We start from the raw sequence: 17,171 nt of genomic DNA, 5'->3' as shown, positions 1-17,171 counted from the left end.
AAATTAAGTCCAAGGAGTCGCCAAAACTTACGCCCAAACTCTGCAGCGATGGGAAGCGTTTCTTCAGCGTCTCCATTTGCCCAGATCTTCCAACTTATCCAGCGAAGAACCTCAACTTGCGGGCCAATAAAATTGAAATATATATATACGCGTATATATCTAGATATTGTCTAGAGGGCCTCACGCGGCAGCCGCACCGAGACGAGACGAGTCGAGTCCGATTCGAGTCGTTTTCTGAATTATTTTCGAATGCGCCCCGTTGGTTGAGAGGGTCCCAGAACAGAATAGAATCGAATAGAATAGACCTGAGAATATACACAGAGACTAAACAGCCGTAGAGTAAAGAGTGAGGCAACGAGAGAGAGAGAGAGAGTGAGCATTTAGCCAGTACATTTAGCCAAATTGGCTATTTATAAAGGCCAACTAGAAGCCGTGAAGATTGCGAAAATAAAGAGCTTTTAGCTGTGCGTCGACCTCAGGATTGTCGAGTTTATGGAAACGCCAGGCATCCGGGCGCCAGCAGGAGTTTGGTTAATGCCCCCGCAAGGACAACGGAAGCGCACTGTCGCCGCCTGCCCCGGATGACTCATTTGGCATTGGACGGAGTCAGTCCAAGGATTACTATTGCGTCATTGCATTGGGCAGGAGTTATGTCTCCTCAAGATTGTGACTACCGCAAACAGAAAATGATGCTCCCAAAAAAAAGTTGTGATTCATGTGCAAGTTTCAAGGATGATTTATGTCACCATACAGTTGATGATGTTATCATAGCCTTAGCCAGATTTAGGGGTGACCTCGATGGGATTTTTGTATCCTTTATCCTACATCTGAAAGTTGATATATCTGAAATGCTATTAGGGTACATAAGGATGTGTTCCTTTAATCTCTTAACAAGATGTGTAAGCCACATCACATAAAATTCTTTAGATAATGGCCCACCACACACATTTAAAATGTAGATTTTTATTGCCTTAATCCCATCCTTTTAGCCAAGTGAAAAGTGTTCTCCATAAAAATGTATTGGAGTATAAAAAAGCGGATACATACAAATATGAACCAGCCTATAAAAGCTATTCAAACTTTTACGACTTTATCGTATCCTTTCTAGCACATTAGGTGATGACCTCTAATTTTGTACCCTCTGCGGCCTCCCAGATCACGTGACTACCTTTATTAAAAAATAAAAATGGAGCAACCTGCTCTTCCCAATTCCCTATGATGTAATCCTGGGAATGTCTACTCACCGCACTCTGGTGTCCTGTGGGGCAATGCTCGTGCTTGTTGCCACTGTGATGTGGGTGCGGGTGCTGCTGCTGCTTAGTAGCTCCGCTAGCTCCTCCCTCATGGTGGAAGACCTGCTCATGATGGTGCTGATAGTACTCGTAGTGACCAATATGATCCGGATGGTGTTCCGCCGGTGGCGAATGAATCTGCGAGGGCGGGCTGTGACTGTGATGCTGCGTCTTGGAGGAGTGTCCAGCGGTGCTTGAGCTGTGATGCGTCTGCTTGTGCGGATGGGCAGCTGCACCATGACCGCCGCCGGAGTGATGTCCATGTCCATGGCCATGATGATGATTATGGGTGGGGGGCGAGGGCATGTTGTGGCCGCTGTGGGGCAGATGTGACGAGTGTTGCACACCCACCTGATGACCGTGATGGTGGGGCACATGACCTTGCGACGCCTCCATTAGCGTGGGCTGGATGTGGGTCACAAACTGGGCCATCTTGACGAGACCTTCGACAGCGGCTAGCTTCTTTTTCTATTTTGTATTTTTTTTTTTTTGTTAGGAGGCTTAGGTAACACTTGTTTAAATTTTCACTGCTCCCTGCGAGAGGGGGGGGCCTCTATATATGTATCCCAGATGTGGGAGTGGGCAACACCGAACACACACACACACACACACTGGCACTCACTTTCTCTCAGGGACTTGTGGACGCGATGGAGCAGACGGGCGGCAATGGAGGATCTAAGCTCGGAGCGTGGACAACCTTCTCGCAGGAGCAATGTCAAATGACTGACTGGCAAAGCAGCCTAGGACCAGCAGCTATCCCAGTTGTGCCTTAGATGCCACAGGACTTTCCACCACCACCCTCCCTCTGGTCGAGCCACCCGCCAAGGCACCACCCGAACCACTTCGGCTCCGTGTCGGGCTCTGCTCGGCGTCCTGCCTGGCGGAAGAGCTTTAACCGGACCCAGTTTTATGCGCCTGGCTGATAAGAGACTCCTTGCTCTCACTCCCGCTCCTGTGTCCTTTTCTGTTGTGCCTCCCTCCCTTTGATGATGCTGATTTTGGATGCTGATTTAATGATGCCCTCCTGTCCTGCTTCACGTCGCTCTGCTCTTTATCTGCTGGCTGTCAACTGTGTCACGGACTCCCAATTCGTTTTGCTGGAGAGATTGTTGTGTATATATCACTCACTCTGTTATTTTTAACGCAGCCAGCGGAACATGTTTCATCTATTTGTGTCAAGCGCAAAAGTATGCTCCCATTTTTAAGAGCCTAACAGGTGGCAGGGAAAGTAATCGACTAGGTAATACTGCTTGAAAGGATATAGAAAGGGTAGAGGAATTTAAAGGGAATAATTTAATATATATTTCTGCAAAAAGTATAACCAACATTCTAAAAATGATTCCATTTCTATGTGTATTATCTACTCTTTAATATGCTTTGATTTTTCGTAAAGTAATAAACATAATATTTCTACAAATACATTCATATGTGTATTTTTTAAGAAATGAGTACTTCATTATTTTTTAACTTTTCTAATATAGATATTTATATGGAAAAATGCTTAGATCTTATATAGATTTATTAAACTTATAAGGTCTGAGTGCACTTTTTCTTCTTAATATCCATTTATAGCTTAGCCGAATATACCCTTGAGTTCTTTTTTGTACCCACACTTTCCCATAAACTTTGCTTTACGTTGTTTAAGCTAAAAGCTTTTACCCTTACGTTTTTTGTTCAAGCTTACGTTGAATTGTCGGTACCTTTTTGAATGCTTTTATAAAAGGGTATTTTCAAGGGTACATTGGTTTCTCAAAAAAGGGGGTGTGTCTGTTTCTACATGATATATAAAGATAAGATGATATAAAAATATAAATGTGGTTAAACGTTATGGTACAATTAGGTTTGGTTGGTTATTAAAAATATAAAATGAAAATTAAACACAAAGGTTTTTATAGAAAATATAAAAATCCTCAAAGTATGTTCTTCATAATTACTATGTTATTAAAAATTAAATTCATTTTATTGCTTTCTTTCCCTACATAAATACCTTATAAAAGCGCCAAGTAAATGCAATATAAGCAAACCCTTTGACATATAACCCTTTCCAAAAAGCTCAAACTGTTAGTGAATACAAAGTTCGGAGAGCATTCCCTTATCTCACCCAGCTGGATGTATGTACCCAGAGATGTGTATGCTTGTGGTACGTGTGTCACCACCAAGAGTCTGTAGCTTTGCTCCTCTACTGCTGCCAGCGCAACAAAGTCCAATGTCCAAGCGTCGCTGCTCGCCGTACCGCCATGTACAAATATCGCTGTACCGGTGCACCGCCAACTCGTTTGGATCATTTCGCTGCGAGCCACCGACGAGTTAGTACGGCGACCTACTTAAATCTAAATAAAAATTATTTAAATAAACCCATAAACCAATGGCGTTCCTCAACAAGGTGAGCATATCAGTTAATTTGCGCAGAGAAAGTGAAAAAAACAATGTGGGGGAGGGTTCAAAGTTCTGTCTAGTGACGACAGCAATTGTTGATCGTCTGCGATACGGAATTATATATACAATATATGCATAACTTATATGTGTGCTATATGTTTCGTAAACACATTTGTTGTTGCTTATCTGCCAGCAATCATTTGTACTTTGCCCCCCCGTACGGCAAATATTATTAGCGGCGTCTAAAAGCGATTGATTTGCACTTGATTTAAATTGGAATGTGAACCTTACTATCGGTACTGATATAACCTAAAGCATAACAAGTCAAAAGACCTTAATACCTTATCATCTAAATACAAACAAACAAATTAATGGGGAAAATTAACAGGCAGACTTAAAAAGACCTCAAAAGATGTCAGAAATCAGATTAGATCATAATACTAATTTATATTTCTAATAAACACAGCTAGCTGCGCCTGCCCTGCGCCAGCTGGTGGCCCAAAGTCGCTCCTATGCCGCCGTCTCTCATGTCTCGCCCAATGGCACTTCCTTTGCCCTCACCGAGGAGCAGCAGCAGCTGCAGGAGCTGGCCCGTAAGTTCACTCGTGAGGAGATCATCCCAGTGGCTGCCCAATACGACAAGAGCGGCGAGTACCCGTGGCCCATCATCAAGAAGGCCTGGGAGCTGGGTCTGATGAATAATCACATTCCTGCTGATCTGGGTGGCATGGATCTGGATGTGTTCACCACCTGCCTGACGGCCGAGGAGTTGGCCTATGGCTGTACCGGCATTATGACCGCCTTGGAGGCCAGTGGTCTGGGCGTAAGTGAAAAGCTATAAAAACACTCACCGAAAGATGTTCTAAGTCCTCCGTTTATAACGTAGCAAACACCTGTGATCTTGTCCGGTAACAAGGAGCAGAAGAAAAAGTATTTGGGTCGTCTGCTGGAGGAACCTCTGGTGGCCGCCTATGGTGTCACAGAGCCCGGAGCTGGATCCGATGTGAGTGGCATCAAGACTCGCGCCGAAAAGAAGGGCGACGAGTGGGTGATCAACGGCCAAAAGATGTGGATCACCAACGGTGGTGTGGCTAACTGGTATTTCGTGCTAGCCCGTACCAATCCTGATCCCAAGTGCCCGGCCAGCAAGGCCTTCACCGGCTTCATTGTGGAGCGTGATTCCCCTGGTCTAACGCCCGGTCGCAAGGAATTGAACATGGGACAGCGCGCTTCCGACACACGTGGCATCACCTTCGAGGATGTGCGTGTGCCCAAGGAGAATGTGCTGATTGGCGAGGGAGCCGGCTTTAAGATTGCCATGGGCACCTTCGACAAGACCCGTCCCCCAGTGGCCGCCGGTGCCGTGGGCCTGGCCCAACGCTGTATGGATGAGGCTCTTAAGTACGCGCTGGAGCGCAAGACCTTTGGAGTGCCCATCGCTCACCATCAGGCTGTGCAGTTCATGCTGGCGGATATGGCCATCGGTGTGGAGACCTCCCGCCTTGCGTGGCGCCTGTCCGCCTGGGAAATCGACCAGGGACGCCGCAACAGCTACTACGCCTCCATCGCCAAGTGTCATGCCGCTGATATGGCTAACAAGATTGCCTCCGATGCTGTCCAGATCTTTGGCGGCAATGGCTTCAATAGCGAATATCCTGTGGAGAAGCTGATGCGTGATGCCAAGATCTATCAGATCTATGAAGGCACCTCCCAGATCCAGCGTCTCATCATCTCGCGAAACATGTACGAGGCTGCTAAGAGCAGCATGTAATGTACAATGTCCAAGGACTCCTCATCGCCGCCATTCACCTCAGCCGCCCTCATGCTCATTTTTAGATCACATTCACAAAATCGATAAATAAAATAAGTAATAATTAAAATAATTAATTTAAAATTGAAGTTTCTTTGGGACACAAACGAAGGGATAAGTAAATTGTAAATACTTCACAGTTATCAAAAGTATCTACTAAGTTACACTCAAGTTAAATTCGAAATTCCGGTTAACCTTTTGGTTTCTACGAATCACTTACCCCAAGGGTCTAGAGTCTAGTCTTGGTCTCATCAATACCGGCTATTCTATGTCCTCACGGTTTAATATTTCACCAGCTATCATCCTCTGATAAGATAAGCCCAGCGGCCAAATTGGACTGACTGTGTGGCCCACTTAGATTGAACAATTCCGGGGTACTGAAAGATAAGGCGTCTACGCAGATTTTTCGCTATATTATTGTCAAACATAAAAGAAAACTAATCTGGGGCAACAAAGTTGTTTAAACACGATGACACTTCACTTTGATTACGCTATTCCGCTTCACTCTCAAGGGCCAGTAGCTTTATAATTCCCTTGTAGCGCCTGCCATTCTTTCGTTTGCTCGACATCTTCAGCATCTTTGCTTTGTCGCCGAACTGCAGCTGCCAAATGGACTGCAGGGTCCCCAAAACTCCGGGTGTGGAGAACATCTGTTCATCAATGGTTAGTTCTAAACGTCTTGGAAGCTGTTTCTGCTCTTCAAGTTTCTGGAGACGAGAGTCATCCAGAAGATTTGTACAATTGGTGGCCAGTATTGTCCGCAGTTGAGGCAGTTCATCCAGAATATAGCCAAAGGCAGTCCCACTCAGCTTGGCATTATCGCTTATATCCAACCATTGGAGCTGCTTGGCTTTGCCCAGGTGTTGGCAAATCTTGTAAAGATGTGCATCACTTAGTCCACAGCCGGCGAGCTCCACTCGTGAAAATCGTTCGCATGTGCCACCCTCTAGAAGCGTCACCAGAAGCTCGCCCAAAGCAAAGCCACTGGCCTCGTCCAGGGGCCAGCGAACATAGCTGAGATTTAAATGCTCCAGGCGGCAACTGTTGAGCTGCTCGGTCAGCCGGCGAACGCTCTGTTGGGTGAGCTGATTGAAGCTTATATCGAAGCGGGTTAGTTGATGATAGGCCAGATCAAAGTCCTGCAACTCTGTCAGCTCACTCTGGGCAATTTTTAGTGAGGTTAGGGCACGGCCTGCTGGACTGGCACAAAACTTATGCAGCATCCTTAAACTGGCATTGCCCAACGGATTTTGGCTAAGGCTCAACTCCTCTAGGAGCTCTAGTTTATCCATGCCTTGACCGCATAGAAGAGCCTCCAATCCCTGGTATCCAATCGCATTACATTCCAATCGCAATGCCTTAAGTTGGAGAAGCGTAGGCAGGGATTTGGCCAACTGCTGGCAACCCTCGTTGCCTATGAAGTTACGGGAAAGATCCAAGACTGTCAGTCTCGCCTGATGCAGGAGTGCTTTAAATACTGGCTCTGTTTGCGATGCCCGCATCCACAGACCAGAAAGTTCTAGCATCAGGTTATTCTGCGAGCGTTCCAACAGTAGCTTGACTTTGTTGTCCACAGCTGTAAAACAGATTATTAGATCAATAATTAATAAAAGTTAGAAGATAATGTATAACAAATCCCACTCACTTTTCTGAACCTGATGGCACATTTCCTCGTATCTCTGCGAAAGTGGAGATATTTTCCAGTCCAGAATGGTGGCCATTAGCATGTTTTGCTCCAGCGCCACGCTAACCGGATCGGTTTCCTCGTAGGCAAAGCCATCGGCAGTCTTGAGTCTCAGAAGAGGCGTCAGGCCCGTCAACCTAAAGATTTTAATTACATTTAGAAATACGATCTAAGGCATTAATAAATTCACTTACTTGTTATAGCGCCTTCCCGCCTCTTCAGCCAGCCAGCGCATGTTGATATCCTGGAGCTTCTTACGCTCGATCGGGACCAGCAAAAACTCATCCTGCACTTCGATTTTGAAAGACACAGTAGTGGCCAGAACGGGAGTAGTTTGTACTTTGATAGGTGACGTTTTGGACGGGGAGATGAGCACCTGAATACTCGTGGTGGTGGAGTCGGGTTCAATGGTACGCAAGCTGATCACCGAGGCGGAGCCATCATGCGAGGACTCGCTGCCAAAGGGACTCTCACTGCGGAACCGACTAAAACCGCTGTCCATGAGTGTGGCTTGATGTTTTCTCTTACTGGAAGTCGGAGCCGATGAGCCACTTTTATTGCTATTCATGCTGGAAGAGCGTGACAATGTGAGTTTCCGCATCTGCTTCTGGCGTTGGGAAGAGTCCACCTCCGGCGTAGCCTGGAGCAGATCCTCATCCCACTTAATGGGCAGGGACAAAGTGGAGTCTTGCAGGTTCTCCTTGGATGGGCGAGTGGAAAGACTGCCAGAGTTGATGCGCTTGCGCTTACGTTCTGGACCCACGTCGTCAATCAGCCAGTTGTCCGCATCCACTTCGTCCTCGTCCAGAAAGGCGTTTCGTTTCTGCTTGCTGTTAGTGCTGGAAATGGGCGGATCATCGGAGAGGCGATTGGGTCTCTTCAGTTGGGCCATGACGCTCTTATACTCTTTGCTAGCACTTGGCTGAGAGGTGCTTCCAGTTTTTTTAGCTTCATAATCACTACCCGAGCGGTTGTGCCTGAGGGATCTCCGATGACTTTCACGAAGAGCTTCTTCTTCATCCTCCTCTGCATCCGATTGGCTCAGCCTCTCGTCTCTGCTTGATCTTTGTACATTGGAATTGGTTAGGGGACGAGCATTCCGGTCGCTACAGATGCCCACCTTGGAGAGAGTGCGTAGGAGTCGCTCTCTCAGTTGAGCATACTGAGCTTGCTCCCCGTCCACTAGCTGTGCCGTCTGACGCCACTTGTCCAGCCCATTAATACACGTCTCATTGTAATCCGTTCGTACAGTGGCATCTGCTCCACGGTCCAGCAGGAGTTCAGCCACATCTAGGAATCCATTGGAGCAGGCATCGAAGAGCGGAGTTATGCCATCGCAGCTGGTTCCACCTTTATCGTTGATGGCCGATGCAGCACCCTTATCCAGAAGCAGCTCCACAATGTCACGGTAGCCATGGTTTGAGGCCTCATGGAGTGGCAGCCATCCAGCATGATCTCGCACATTGACCGTGTGACCCTGCTCGATGAGCCGCTTGGCCAGCTCTAGGTTGCCCGATATACACGCCTGGTGCAGCTGCGTTTCGCCCTTGTTGTTCTTCTTAATGGTATAGGTTCTGCTACCACGGGTGGCCCTCTGTGGACGTGGCTTCTCGCTCTCATCCAGATCGCTTGCATCGGAGTCGGTGAGCGTGTTCAAGTCAAAGTCATCGTCCCAATCCGGAGTATTCTGCTGCACAGTGGCCTCACCTGTTTCGGAATCCTCATCGTCATCTTCAAAACTATCTTCATGGGACAAATCAATGCCCTTGGCTTTGGCTTCCGTTTCAAGGTTTTCGACTAGAACCTGCATATTATGCTTGAGCTCCAGACGTCTCAGTCGCACCATTGCAATCTTTTCCAGCTTGGCAGAGGAGCTGCCAGCCTTCTCTGCCTGCCTGAGGGCCTTTTGGTAAATATCATGGACGGTCCAAAAGGGATGAGACTGCTGATCGCAGATTTCGGCAATGGTGCACAGAGTGGTGAAGGCCTCCGCCGGCACGTCCTGGTTCAGCTCGAACTCTTTCCACAGATACTCCAGCGCCTTGTCATACTGCCCACTGTCTCGATAGGTCTGGTAGAGACTCACATAAATGGGCACGAGACTCTTGCCACTCTCCTGATTTAGTTCCGCATTTTCCAACATTTTTTGGTAATAAATCAAAGCCTTCTCGTAGTTTAAGAGGTGACAGCAAGCATCGCCCAGTTTCTCGTACAAGGTCTTTAATTTGGCATAGTCCACAGAGCTGGTGACCACAAGATCGTCCAGGGTCTGACAGATCTTTACCACGATCCTGAGCTGCTTCTCAATGCTTGCCCGATCGTTCTCATCCGGTGTGTTCTTCTTGTAGGCCTTCGTGAGGATCTGCTTAGCACTGGCAAAGTCGCCTGCTTTGATCAAGATCTCTGCCTTGGTGATCAACGTCTCGCAGATCTTCTTCACCTTGTTTGGCAGTCGTTTGGCCACTTCCAAGGCCATGTTGCAGTAACGTAGTGCCGCAGTTGCATCGTTCTTCTTGCAATTGTAGAGCAAGCTCATCGAAATGTAGCACAAATGGGTGAGATCCCATAGCTCGTGAGTTTTACTGATTTTAATGGCTTTGTCGATATACTCGATGGACTCTTGGAGCGCATCCATATGTTCTTTTACCACACCGATGTTCAGATAGCAACGAGCTTGCATATCGATCTGCTCCAGCTTCGAAATCTGTCCGGAAAGTCTATAAAGTAGGTAATAAGTTATCAGGAAATTCAAACAAAGCTAGTTCTGTCTAGGAACTTACTCCTTGATAAGCAGAAGACTGCGCAGGAAGCTCTTCTCCGCCTGCTTCAGCTGTTCCATGGCCCCTGAGGCAGAACTGTCGGCCAGGCTCTGGCCATGCAACAGATGTACACGACCCAGAGTGGCATATGCCCGCTGCTCCTCCACCTGGTTCTTGAGGCGCTTGGCAATCTCTGTAGGAAAAGGTTAAGGATTCAGCTCGGGATATCTTTTTAGCTGTTTCATTAACTCACTAAGGTAGTCGTTGATGTGATCCTTGGCAGCGTCATAGTCACAAAGCAGGGTGAACATCTCTCCCACCATCCGCTTGGCCTTGCCCGTCTCCAGTTCCTTGCCCATGCTGGCATAGATCTGCGCCTCCTGGACATACTCCTTGACTGCATCGGCGTACTTCCCCTGCTGGTTGTAAAAGTCACCCAACTGATTGCAGCTGATCGCCACCTGCTCCCTGTTGCCGTCACTGCGCGCCTTCTCCTTGCGCTTGAGGATTCTCCGCTCATCCATAAGACGGGACACACATAAACGGGGGACAAAATAATAAAACAAAGATTTCACCAAAACATTGTTTTTAGCGGCGCGATCGGTGGAGCAGTGTGACCGGCGCTTTATTTGTAAAAAATACTTCGATTCTTAAGAATATACACGGAATTTGGTCACACTTCAATGGTGCACATAACTTATTATCAGTGACTATCGATAATTGCGCCATAGCACTAAATCAAAACCGTTACTGATCTCCGATTTGAAAAGGTTTCAATCTTCTAATATTTATTTATTAAATATTAATTGGAAAATTATTATAGTTAATAATTATTATAGCCTAATTAGGCTGGTGTAGAAAGCCAAAGATTTAAAAATGGTAAAAATAAAACAAAATAAACAAGAAAGGAAGTTACTTCAAAAAGTGTAAGTGTAAGCCATTGCAATTATTAAAAGAATCATGGAAGAGGTATCACTCTTATCACTACGAGCACTATCACTATAGATGTAAACACTGGGGATGCCGCGGACAGACTGAGGCCAGCGCTACGCTAGTGCCCTGTATTTATAGTCCACGAGTCAAGAGAACAGAGAAAGTGAGAGGGAGAGAGAAAGAGAAAGTGAGAGGGAGAGAGAAAGAGAAAGGGCCAGCTCCAGAGATAGGCAGAGAGTTGGGGAGAGAAAGATGTATCTCTTGAGATTGAAAGGGCAGCTCCAGAGATAGGCAGAGGTTTAGGGAGAGAAAGAGGTATCTCTTGAGATTGCGCTCACCAATACATATTTCATTTAGAGTTTTACACTCTCAGTTTATTATTTTCCTCTACATAACGACCGTTTCGTTTCTATATAATAATAAAATTAAATACGAAACTATAAAAAAAAATACAAAATGGCTTGACCTGAAATTAGATGAAAACATGTATAAAATTAATAAAAACAGTTGTCTCTTTAATGAGTATCATCTAGATACTTCAATAAATAAAAGGCTAATGATTATTACTTGATTAACTCGGTCGTTGATGTTAGTCAAGAATGTAAATACTTTATCACAGAGTTGCAAACTTCAGACTTAAGTTATACTAACCTGCAAAGTTTAAAAGCTTGATATGCCCATCGATGTCATAAACAAGTTATCAAATTTCCAGGTATAATATTTCGTTATTTGACGTCATATTAGATGCTCTTCAGATATTTACATTAGGAATGCAAAATTGTTAAGTGGCTAAAATAAAAGAATACTTTTCGGGAACCTAATTCAAAATTCAAAACTCGTTATTTCTGCAGTTCTTTGGCCCGCTTTGTCTTTGTCACTGTGCTCGGCATTTATGTTAACAAGACTCGGTCGAAAACGGGTTAACGAAAATTAATCAAAGCCCCTGCTTTAAGCCACGGTCGGAGCGCACTTGGCGACATTTGGCACGTTGTCAGCTTGGCCCGCCGACCAGTTGAGTGTGTGTGTCGCTGAAATTGAATTAATTTTCGTACATTTTGCATTCGCATGGGTTTATTTTTATTTTATTATCTAAATCCTATTTATATGGCTTAAGATTAATAATTCATGAGTATTTTGCCATTATGATAAACTAAGAGTATTACATCGATCAAAAACACATATTTACAAAGTCTCGAAAATGTCACACTAATGGAAGACCCTTAATTCTTGTTCCAATTCAGATAAACATCGAAGGCACTTTTTGGCCTAATCGTTGTGGTTCTATTTTGGCCAAAATCGTAGGAAAGAACGGTTTTTGCTGCTGTTTTAATTTTGTTCTCCTGATATTTTGCGTAGTATGGACTGCTGGTAGTGCTATTGCTTGGATTTGAGACGAATGTGCTGGTGGTCTTTGATTTTTGTGGTGGAGCTATGGTGGTCTTATCAAACTTGGCTTTGTATTTTTGGAAAAACGGATGATCAAAGGGATCTTTTGTGGTGGCACTCTTTTTTGTTGTTGTGGTCGAAGTGAATAGATAGGGCCTTGGTGTGGTGCTTCCTTGACGAGTTGTCGGTGCTGGGAAACGTGTGGTGGATCTTGTTATTGCAGGCTTTTGAGTTGTTGTTGGTGGTCGACGAGTAGTTGTTGTTGAACGTGTGGTTGGTGTGGGGCTTTTGGTGGATTTATTTACTTGTATGTAATGGTATGGAGATTTGGTCGTAGATCGAGTTGTTGGTGCATAACGGGGTGTGGATTTTGTTGTTGAAATTGGGCGTGTTGTTGGTAAATAAACACCTGCATAACGGGTAGAGCTCTTCGTTGTTGTAGTAGTATATCGAGCTGTTGTTTTTGGCCGTGATGTAGTAATTGGGCGAAGAGTTGTAATTGGTTTAAGAGTTGTAATTGGACGAGCTGAAGGTTTGATTGTTGTAGTATATCGAGTTGAAGGCGAGGGAGTTGTGTGTCTTGTTGTTGTTGAAAATTGTTGGTAAGTTGTTGAACTGAGTCTAATAGTTGGGCGAGTTGTAGTTATAATACGTGTAGTTGGACGAGTAGTTGGACGAGTTGTTGTACGAGTAGTTGGACGAGTTGTTGTACGAGTAGTTGGACGAGTTATTGGTCGAAAAGTTGTGCTTACAGTACCGCGAGTAGTTTTTCCAACAGTTGAATAAACACTTGGCTTATTAGTTGTAACTGATCGAGTGGGTGTTGCATATGCCGAGGCTTTGGTTGTGGCTGTGTAGCGGCTACCACTTCCCGTTATCGTGGGCTTTGACGTCGTGGTTGTTTTTCCGACAGAAGTTTGCCATGACCATAACGGCAATTTAGTTGTTTTGGCCGTAGTTGAAACTGGTTTCTTTGTGGCTAGTGTCAAGGGTCTTCCCGTGGTTGTTGTTACAGATGGCTTTGTAATACTTGTTGTACTTATGGGCTGCCTTGTACTTGACGTAGTCGTTGCTGCCGTAGAAGTGGCCGTAAACTTAATCACTTCATTGCGGAAGCTGTCGCTGCTCACATAGGGTCTGTTGACCGTCTGAGGGGGCTTAGATGGGCTCGAGCTCGAGGGCTTTGGCTTGGGCTGGGACTTGATGGGTGCTTGAGCCGGTACTATTGGTTTGCTAAGTAGACTGAGGAATGGATTCTGGGCATAGGAGAAACTGTCATGGGGCTTGGTCTCCTCGGTGGTGTGTGAGGAGATGACAGAGTGTGGGATTGAGCCTGGGGCTTTTAGGAAGGGATTGTGATCGTAGTTGGGCTTTTGGGTGTAGGAAATGGTATTGGCTGGTGTGGGTGTAGTCTGTTGTTTAACTACATTTGTTGAGGAAATCTTTTGGCCCTGCAAATTATTTAAAAATGGATTGCTAGCATAGAGTTTATTGCTTGGCGGTTGTTTGGGTGATGAATTTGAAATTTTATTGGTAACTTTGGTGGGCGGCACATGAGTTTGAGGTGCTTTAGCTGCTTGTAGATTTTGCAGGAAAGGATTTCCTGAATATCCTGGACTGGTGGCAATCCTATGCACTGGTTTCTCTGAATTTAGTTGATGTGGCTTTACTTGAGGCTTCTCTCCATGCGGACTGATCTTATCCGCCTCTGCAATCTCGTTTCCCTCGAAGCAGTCGCTCAGCTGGGCCAAGCTCTGACCCCGGCAGTGTCCATTGTAAACGGTCCAGGCATTAAAGCCATCTCCTGAGAGACGAGTGTGCTCCTCATGGATTGTGCGTATACATTGAACATCATCGGAGATATCTGAATCCAACAGACGATCGCACTCGTTGTGACAGGCTTTTCCACTTGTCTGGTCATGGGAGCACCAGTAAATATCGCTGATCTGGAAGAGCCCGTGATCCTCGCTTCCATCTGAGTTCAATCTTCCCACGGCTGCTGTATTAAACGAGGACTCGTGCTGGGCTATGCACACCCAAGTGGGAATCTCCTTCATGGGTAACTTATGTTTATGGTAAAGCTCCTTGGCCAGCTCACAACGACTGTAGATCTTTCCCTTTGGCTTCGAAGGAGCCTTCTTAACCAGTTCGTTGCCAGTTGATGGCTTAATCCCTGTCTGCGTCACATCTTTTCCCTCAAAGCAACTGGCTATATCGGCACGAGTTTTTTGCCTGCAGTGTAAATTGTATACAGTCCAGGCAGTAAATCCATCGCCTGAAATCCTGGTGTGCTCCTCGTGAATGGTTCGCACACACTTCACATCATCCGAGATGTCCGAGTCCAGCAGACGATTGCAGTCAATGTGACAACCCTTGCCACCGGCTCCTTGATCATGGGTGCACCAGTAGAGATCGCTGATCTGGAAGAGGCCGTGATCCGCACTCCCGTCCGCATTCAGGCGACCCACGGCTGCCGTATTGAACGAGGACTCATGCTCGGCGATGCACACCCAGGTGGCCAATTCCTGCATGGGAAACTTGTGTGAGAAATACAACTCTTGGGCTAATTCGCAGCGATTGTAAACTTTACCCGTGTGCGCTACTTTGTTTGCTGTGGTGTGATACTGTTGCTGATAGTGTGTCTGATAGTGTGCCTGATAGTGTGGCTGATAATGTGTCTGCTGCTGCTTGTAATAAAAGGGATTTGCCGGAGTCTGACCCTTGAAACCACCACCAATGGCATTGGGATGCTGCCTCGGAGGAGAGGGAGCAGCCACAACTACGGGAGCTGCAGGAAGGCGTGGTCGCAGGAAGGGATTTCCCTGATAGGCAGCCACATTGGCCACCTCACCTCTTTGGTGGCTCACAACTGACGGAGGTGGTCGATAGTATTGATTTACGGCGGGTGCAGGACTTTGCTGCTGCACATGCACCTGTCCAAACTGATACGCATAGCTGACCTTTGGCTTGACAGGACCTCCTCCGATGGCATTCGGATGATGATGATGATGAGGATGATGCTGAGGAGCTGGTGGCTTGGCAAAGCAGGCAGCCACTTGTTCATAATGCTGATTGAGGCAGTTCCTTTTGTACACTGTCCAGGCATTGAAGCCATCACCAGAGATTTGAGTATGTTCCTGATGGATCCTCCTTATGCACTGCACATCATCGACTATGTTGGAGTCTAGAAATTGATTGCAGGTGGCCTGGCATCCTTTACCAGGACGCTGGTCATGGGTACACCAGAAGAGATCGCTAATCTGGAAGAGTCCATGATCCGCACTGCCATCGGCATTAAGGCGACCCACGGCAGCTGTATTAAAGGAGGACTCATGCTGGGCTATGCACACCCAGGTGGGGATCTGAGGCATTGGAAGTTTGTGCTGGTAATACAGCTCCTGAGCCAGTTCACAGCGATTGTAGATTTTTCCCTGGACTTGGGTTTGGGCCACCTGATGGTAGTTGTTAGTTGATCCCACCTGATGGTAATGATTCACTGGCGCTTGGAAGCTGTTCACCTGAACCTGCTGGGGTTTATGGTAGGAAGCAGCCACCGAGAGTGCTGTGTTAACGCCACCACATCCTGCCACATATGATGCCGCATCCTGGCGACAGTAGGCGCCATAGGCCTGCCAAGCGGTGAAACCATCTCCACTGATCCTTTGATGTTCCGCATAGATCTTCCTCACACACAGGACATCGTCGGCTATGTCATCGTCCCGTAGACTCGCACAATTCAGACCACAACCATTGCCCTGACCAGGTGGTGAGCACCAGTAGACATCACTGATCTGGAAGAGACCATGTGATCCTCCTCCCAGTCCTGTGCCACCGCCAAAGGCAGCCGTGTTCAGATCACTCGAATGCTGGGCAATGCACACCAAAGTGGCCACCTGGGCAGCAGGAAGTCCGAAACGATGCTGCAGGGAATGGGCCAGCTCACAACGATCAAAGATCTTGGCCGAGGCCAGGAGCGGAAGCAGTAGGATTACCTGCCACCACCACATCTTGCTCTATTCTGACACTCTCGAGCACAAAGCTAACACTCTTATATAGAACACAAAAAGAGAGAGATCACACTGAGAACTGGAGCAAGATCCTTAGGTCATTTAAAATTCAAATTCTCCAGCAGCAGTCACTTTTGAGCGCGTGTCGCTTTTTTAGCGATTTATATTCGCAGTGGTTTTGTATTTTGTTTTTTGTTTTACAGCTGGACTGTGTGCGTTTGCGCGTTTCGTTGACGACTGAAATCTCCGGCGGTCGCATCTTCAGCCCAAAGTCAATTTGAATATGACGACGACGGCGACGACGACTGGACGGCCGAGCGAGACAAACTGGTTGCTCGGGGTCTCTGGGCTATTGTGGATATTGCATAATTACGGCGGACACAACAAAAAAAAAAAGAAAAAATTAATAAAAAGGTTCTCCGACACAGAACCCAAAAAGATTGGTCAGAAATCTGTTAGGAAAGAACATGTCGAATTGGCCATTAAATTGGCTAGAAAGTTCTGCATTTGCCGGGCCATTAGCTGCTCATTTGCCTGATGGAATTAATTTGAAATATTTATGGGACAGAGAGCGCTTCCCCTTCTCAGCTTCCCCAGCTCGAGCGGTTTTCACGCGTTTTTAATCGCCTCGTAAGTCTCAATCAAGAAATCGACAGATGCGATTCGCGGCTGTCAATCAATCCGAGGCGGCCCCACCCCTCCACACACAGGCAGAGTGTCTCAATCACATTGTAATGCAAACAACACCTTGGCTCGGTTGAAATACTTTTGTTTGCATCTCTCGGACTTGGCCAATAGCTATAGTTTGTGATTTATTTTAGCCACCGTTGCCTAAGTTTGAAACAGAGCTTAGCTTTGTGGATAGACGATTTGATGCAATATAAACTGTGCTTTAATTGCCGCTTTTCGTGTGCAAATTGCTTG

At 46.4% G+C, this 17,171-nt stretch overlaps 4 protein-coding genes across 40 annotated transcripts in view; 1 reads left to right on the top strand and 3 right to left on the bottom strand.

Moving 5' to 3' along the window:
- Ank2 (Ankyrin 2) overlaps window positions 1–2,473 on the bottom strand; it is a 66,660-nt gene extending 64,187 nt beyond the window's left edge. For 29 of the 36 annotated variants that reach the window (XM_086834079.1, XM_086834078.1, XM_086834104.1 and 26 more), the window contains exon 1: window positions 1,245–2,473. In XM_086834079.1, the coding sequence (XP_086690205.1) occupies window positions 1,245–1,724 (480 nt within the window). In that variant the 5' untranslated portion in view covers window positions 1,725–2,473. Of the gene's footprint in view, window positions 1–31; window positions 258–1,244 lie in introns of those variants that run through there. The other 7 variants (XM_086834090.1, XM_086834115.1, XM_086834118.1 and 4 more) reach the window with 1 other exon arrangement.
- Window positions 2,474–3,449: 976 nt separating this feature from the next.
- On the top strand, window positions 3,450–5,548 carry Mcad (Medium-chain acyl-CoA dehydrogenase). The gene is made up of 3 exons (XM_020959090.2): window positions 3,450–3,675; window positions 4,135–4,491; window positions 4,555–5,548. Exons 1-3 carry the CDS (start codon window positions 3,658–3,660, stop codon window positions 5,437–5,439), a joined length of 1,260 nt encoding a protein of 419 aa, XP_020814749.1. The 5' UTR covers window positions 3,450–3,657; the 3' UTR covers window positions 5,440–5,548.
- A 324-nt stretch (window positions 5,549–5,872) lies between these two features.
- Window positions 5,873–10,958, bottom strand: LOC110189115 (tonsoku-like protein). The gene is made up of 5 exons (XM_020959089.2): window positions 10,175–10,958; window positions 9,943–10,114; window positions 7,357–9,879; window positions 7,124–7,299; window positions 5,873–7,054 (listed from the first exon to the last, which is right to left on the bottom strand). The coding sequence occupies exons 1-5, from the start codon at window positions 10,443–10,445 to the stop codon at window positions 5,970–5,972; spliced, it is 4,227 nt and encodes a 1,408-aa protein (XP_020814748.2). The 5' UTR covers window positions 10,446–10,958; the 3' UTR covers window positions 5,873–5,969.
- A 935-nt stretch (window positions 10,959–11,893) lies between these two features.
- Window positions 11,894–17,004, bottom strand: LOC110189127 (uncharacterized). 2 transcript variants are annotated; one of them, XM_086834077.1, is made up of 2 exons: window positions 14,831–17,004; window positions 13,710–14,765 (listed from the first exon to the last, which is right to left on the bottom strand). In XM_086834077.1, the coding sequence occupies exons 1-2, from the start codon at window positions 16,245–16,247 to the stop codon at window positions 14,731–14,733; spliced, it is 1,452 nt and encodes a 483-aa protein (XP_086690203.1). In that variant the 5' UTR covers window positions 16,248–17,004; the 3' UTR covers window positions 13,710–14,730. The 2 variants fall into 2 exon arrangements, with proteins under 2 accessions (XP_086690202.1, XP_086690203.1); XM_086834076.1 differs by having other exon boundaries at window positions 11,894–17,004.
- Between the last annotated feature and the right edge of the window lie 167 nt (window positions 17,005–17,171).

The sequence above is a fragment of the Drosophila serrata genome, unplaced genomic scaffold, assembly GCF_035046125.1.
Source record: "Drosophila serrata isolate PLE 108 unplaced genomic scaffold, ASM3504612v1 contig_272, whole genome shotgun sequence".
NCBI lineage: Eukaryota > Metazoa > Arthropoda > Insecta > Diptera > Drosophilidae > Drosophila > Drosophila serrata.
Note: the sequence above shows the minus strand (reverse complement) of the source record. Positions and strands in the feature narration are given on the sequence as shown.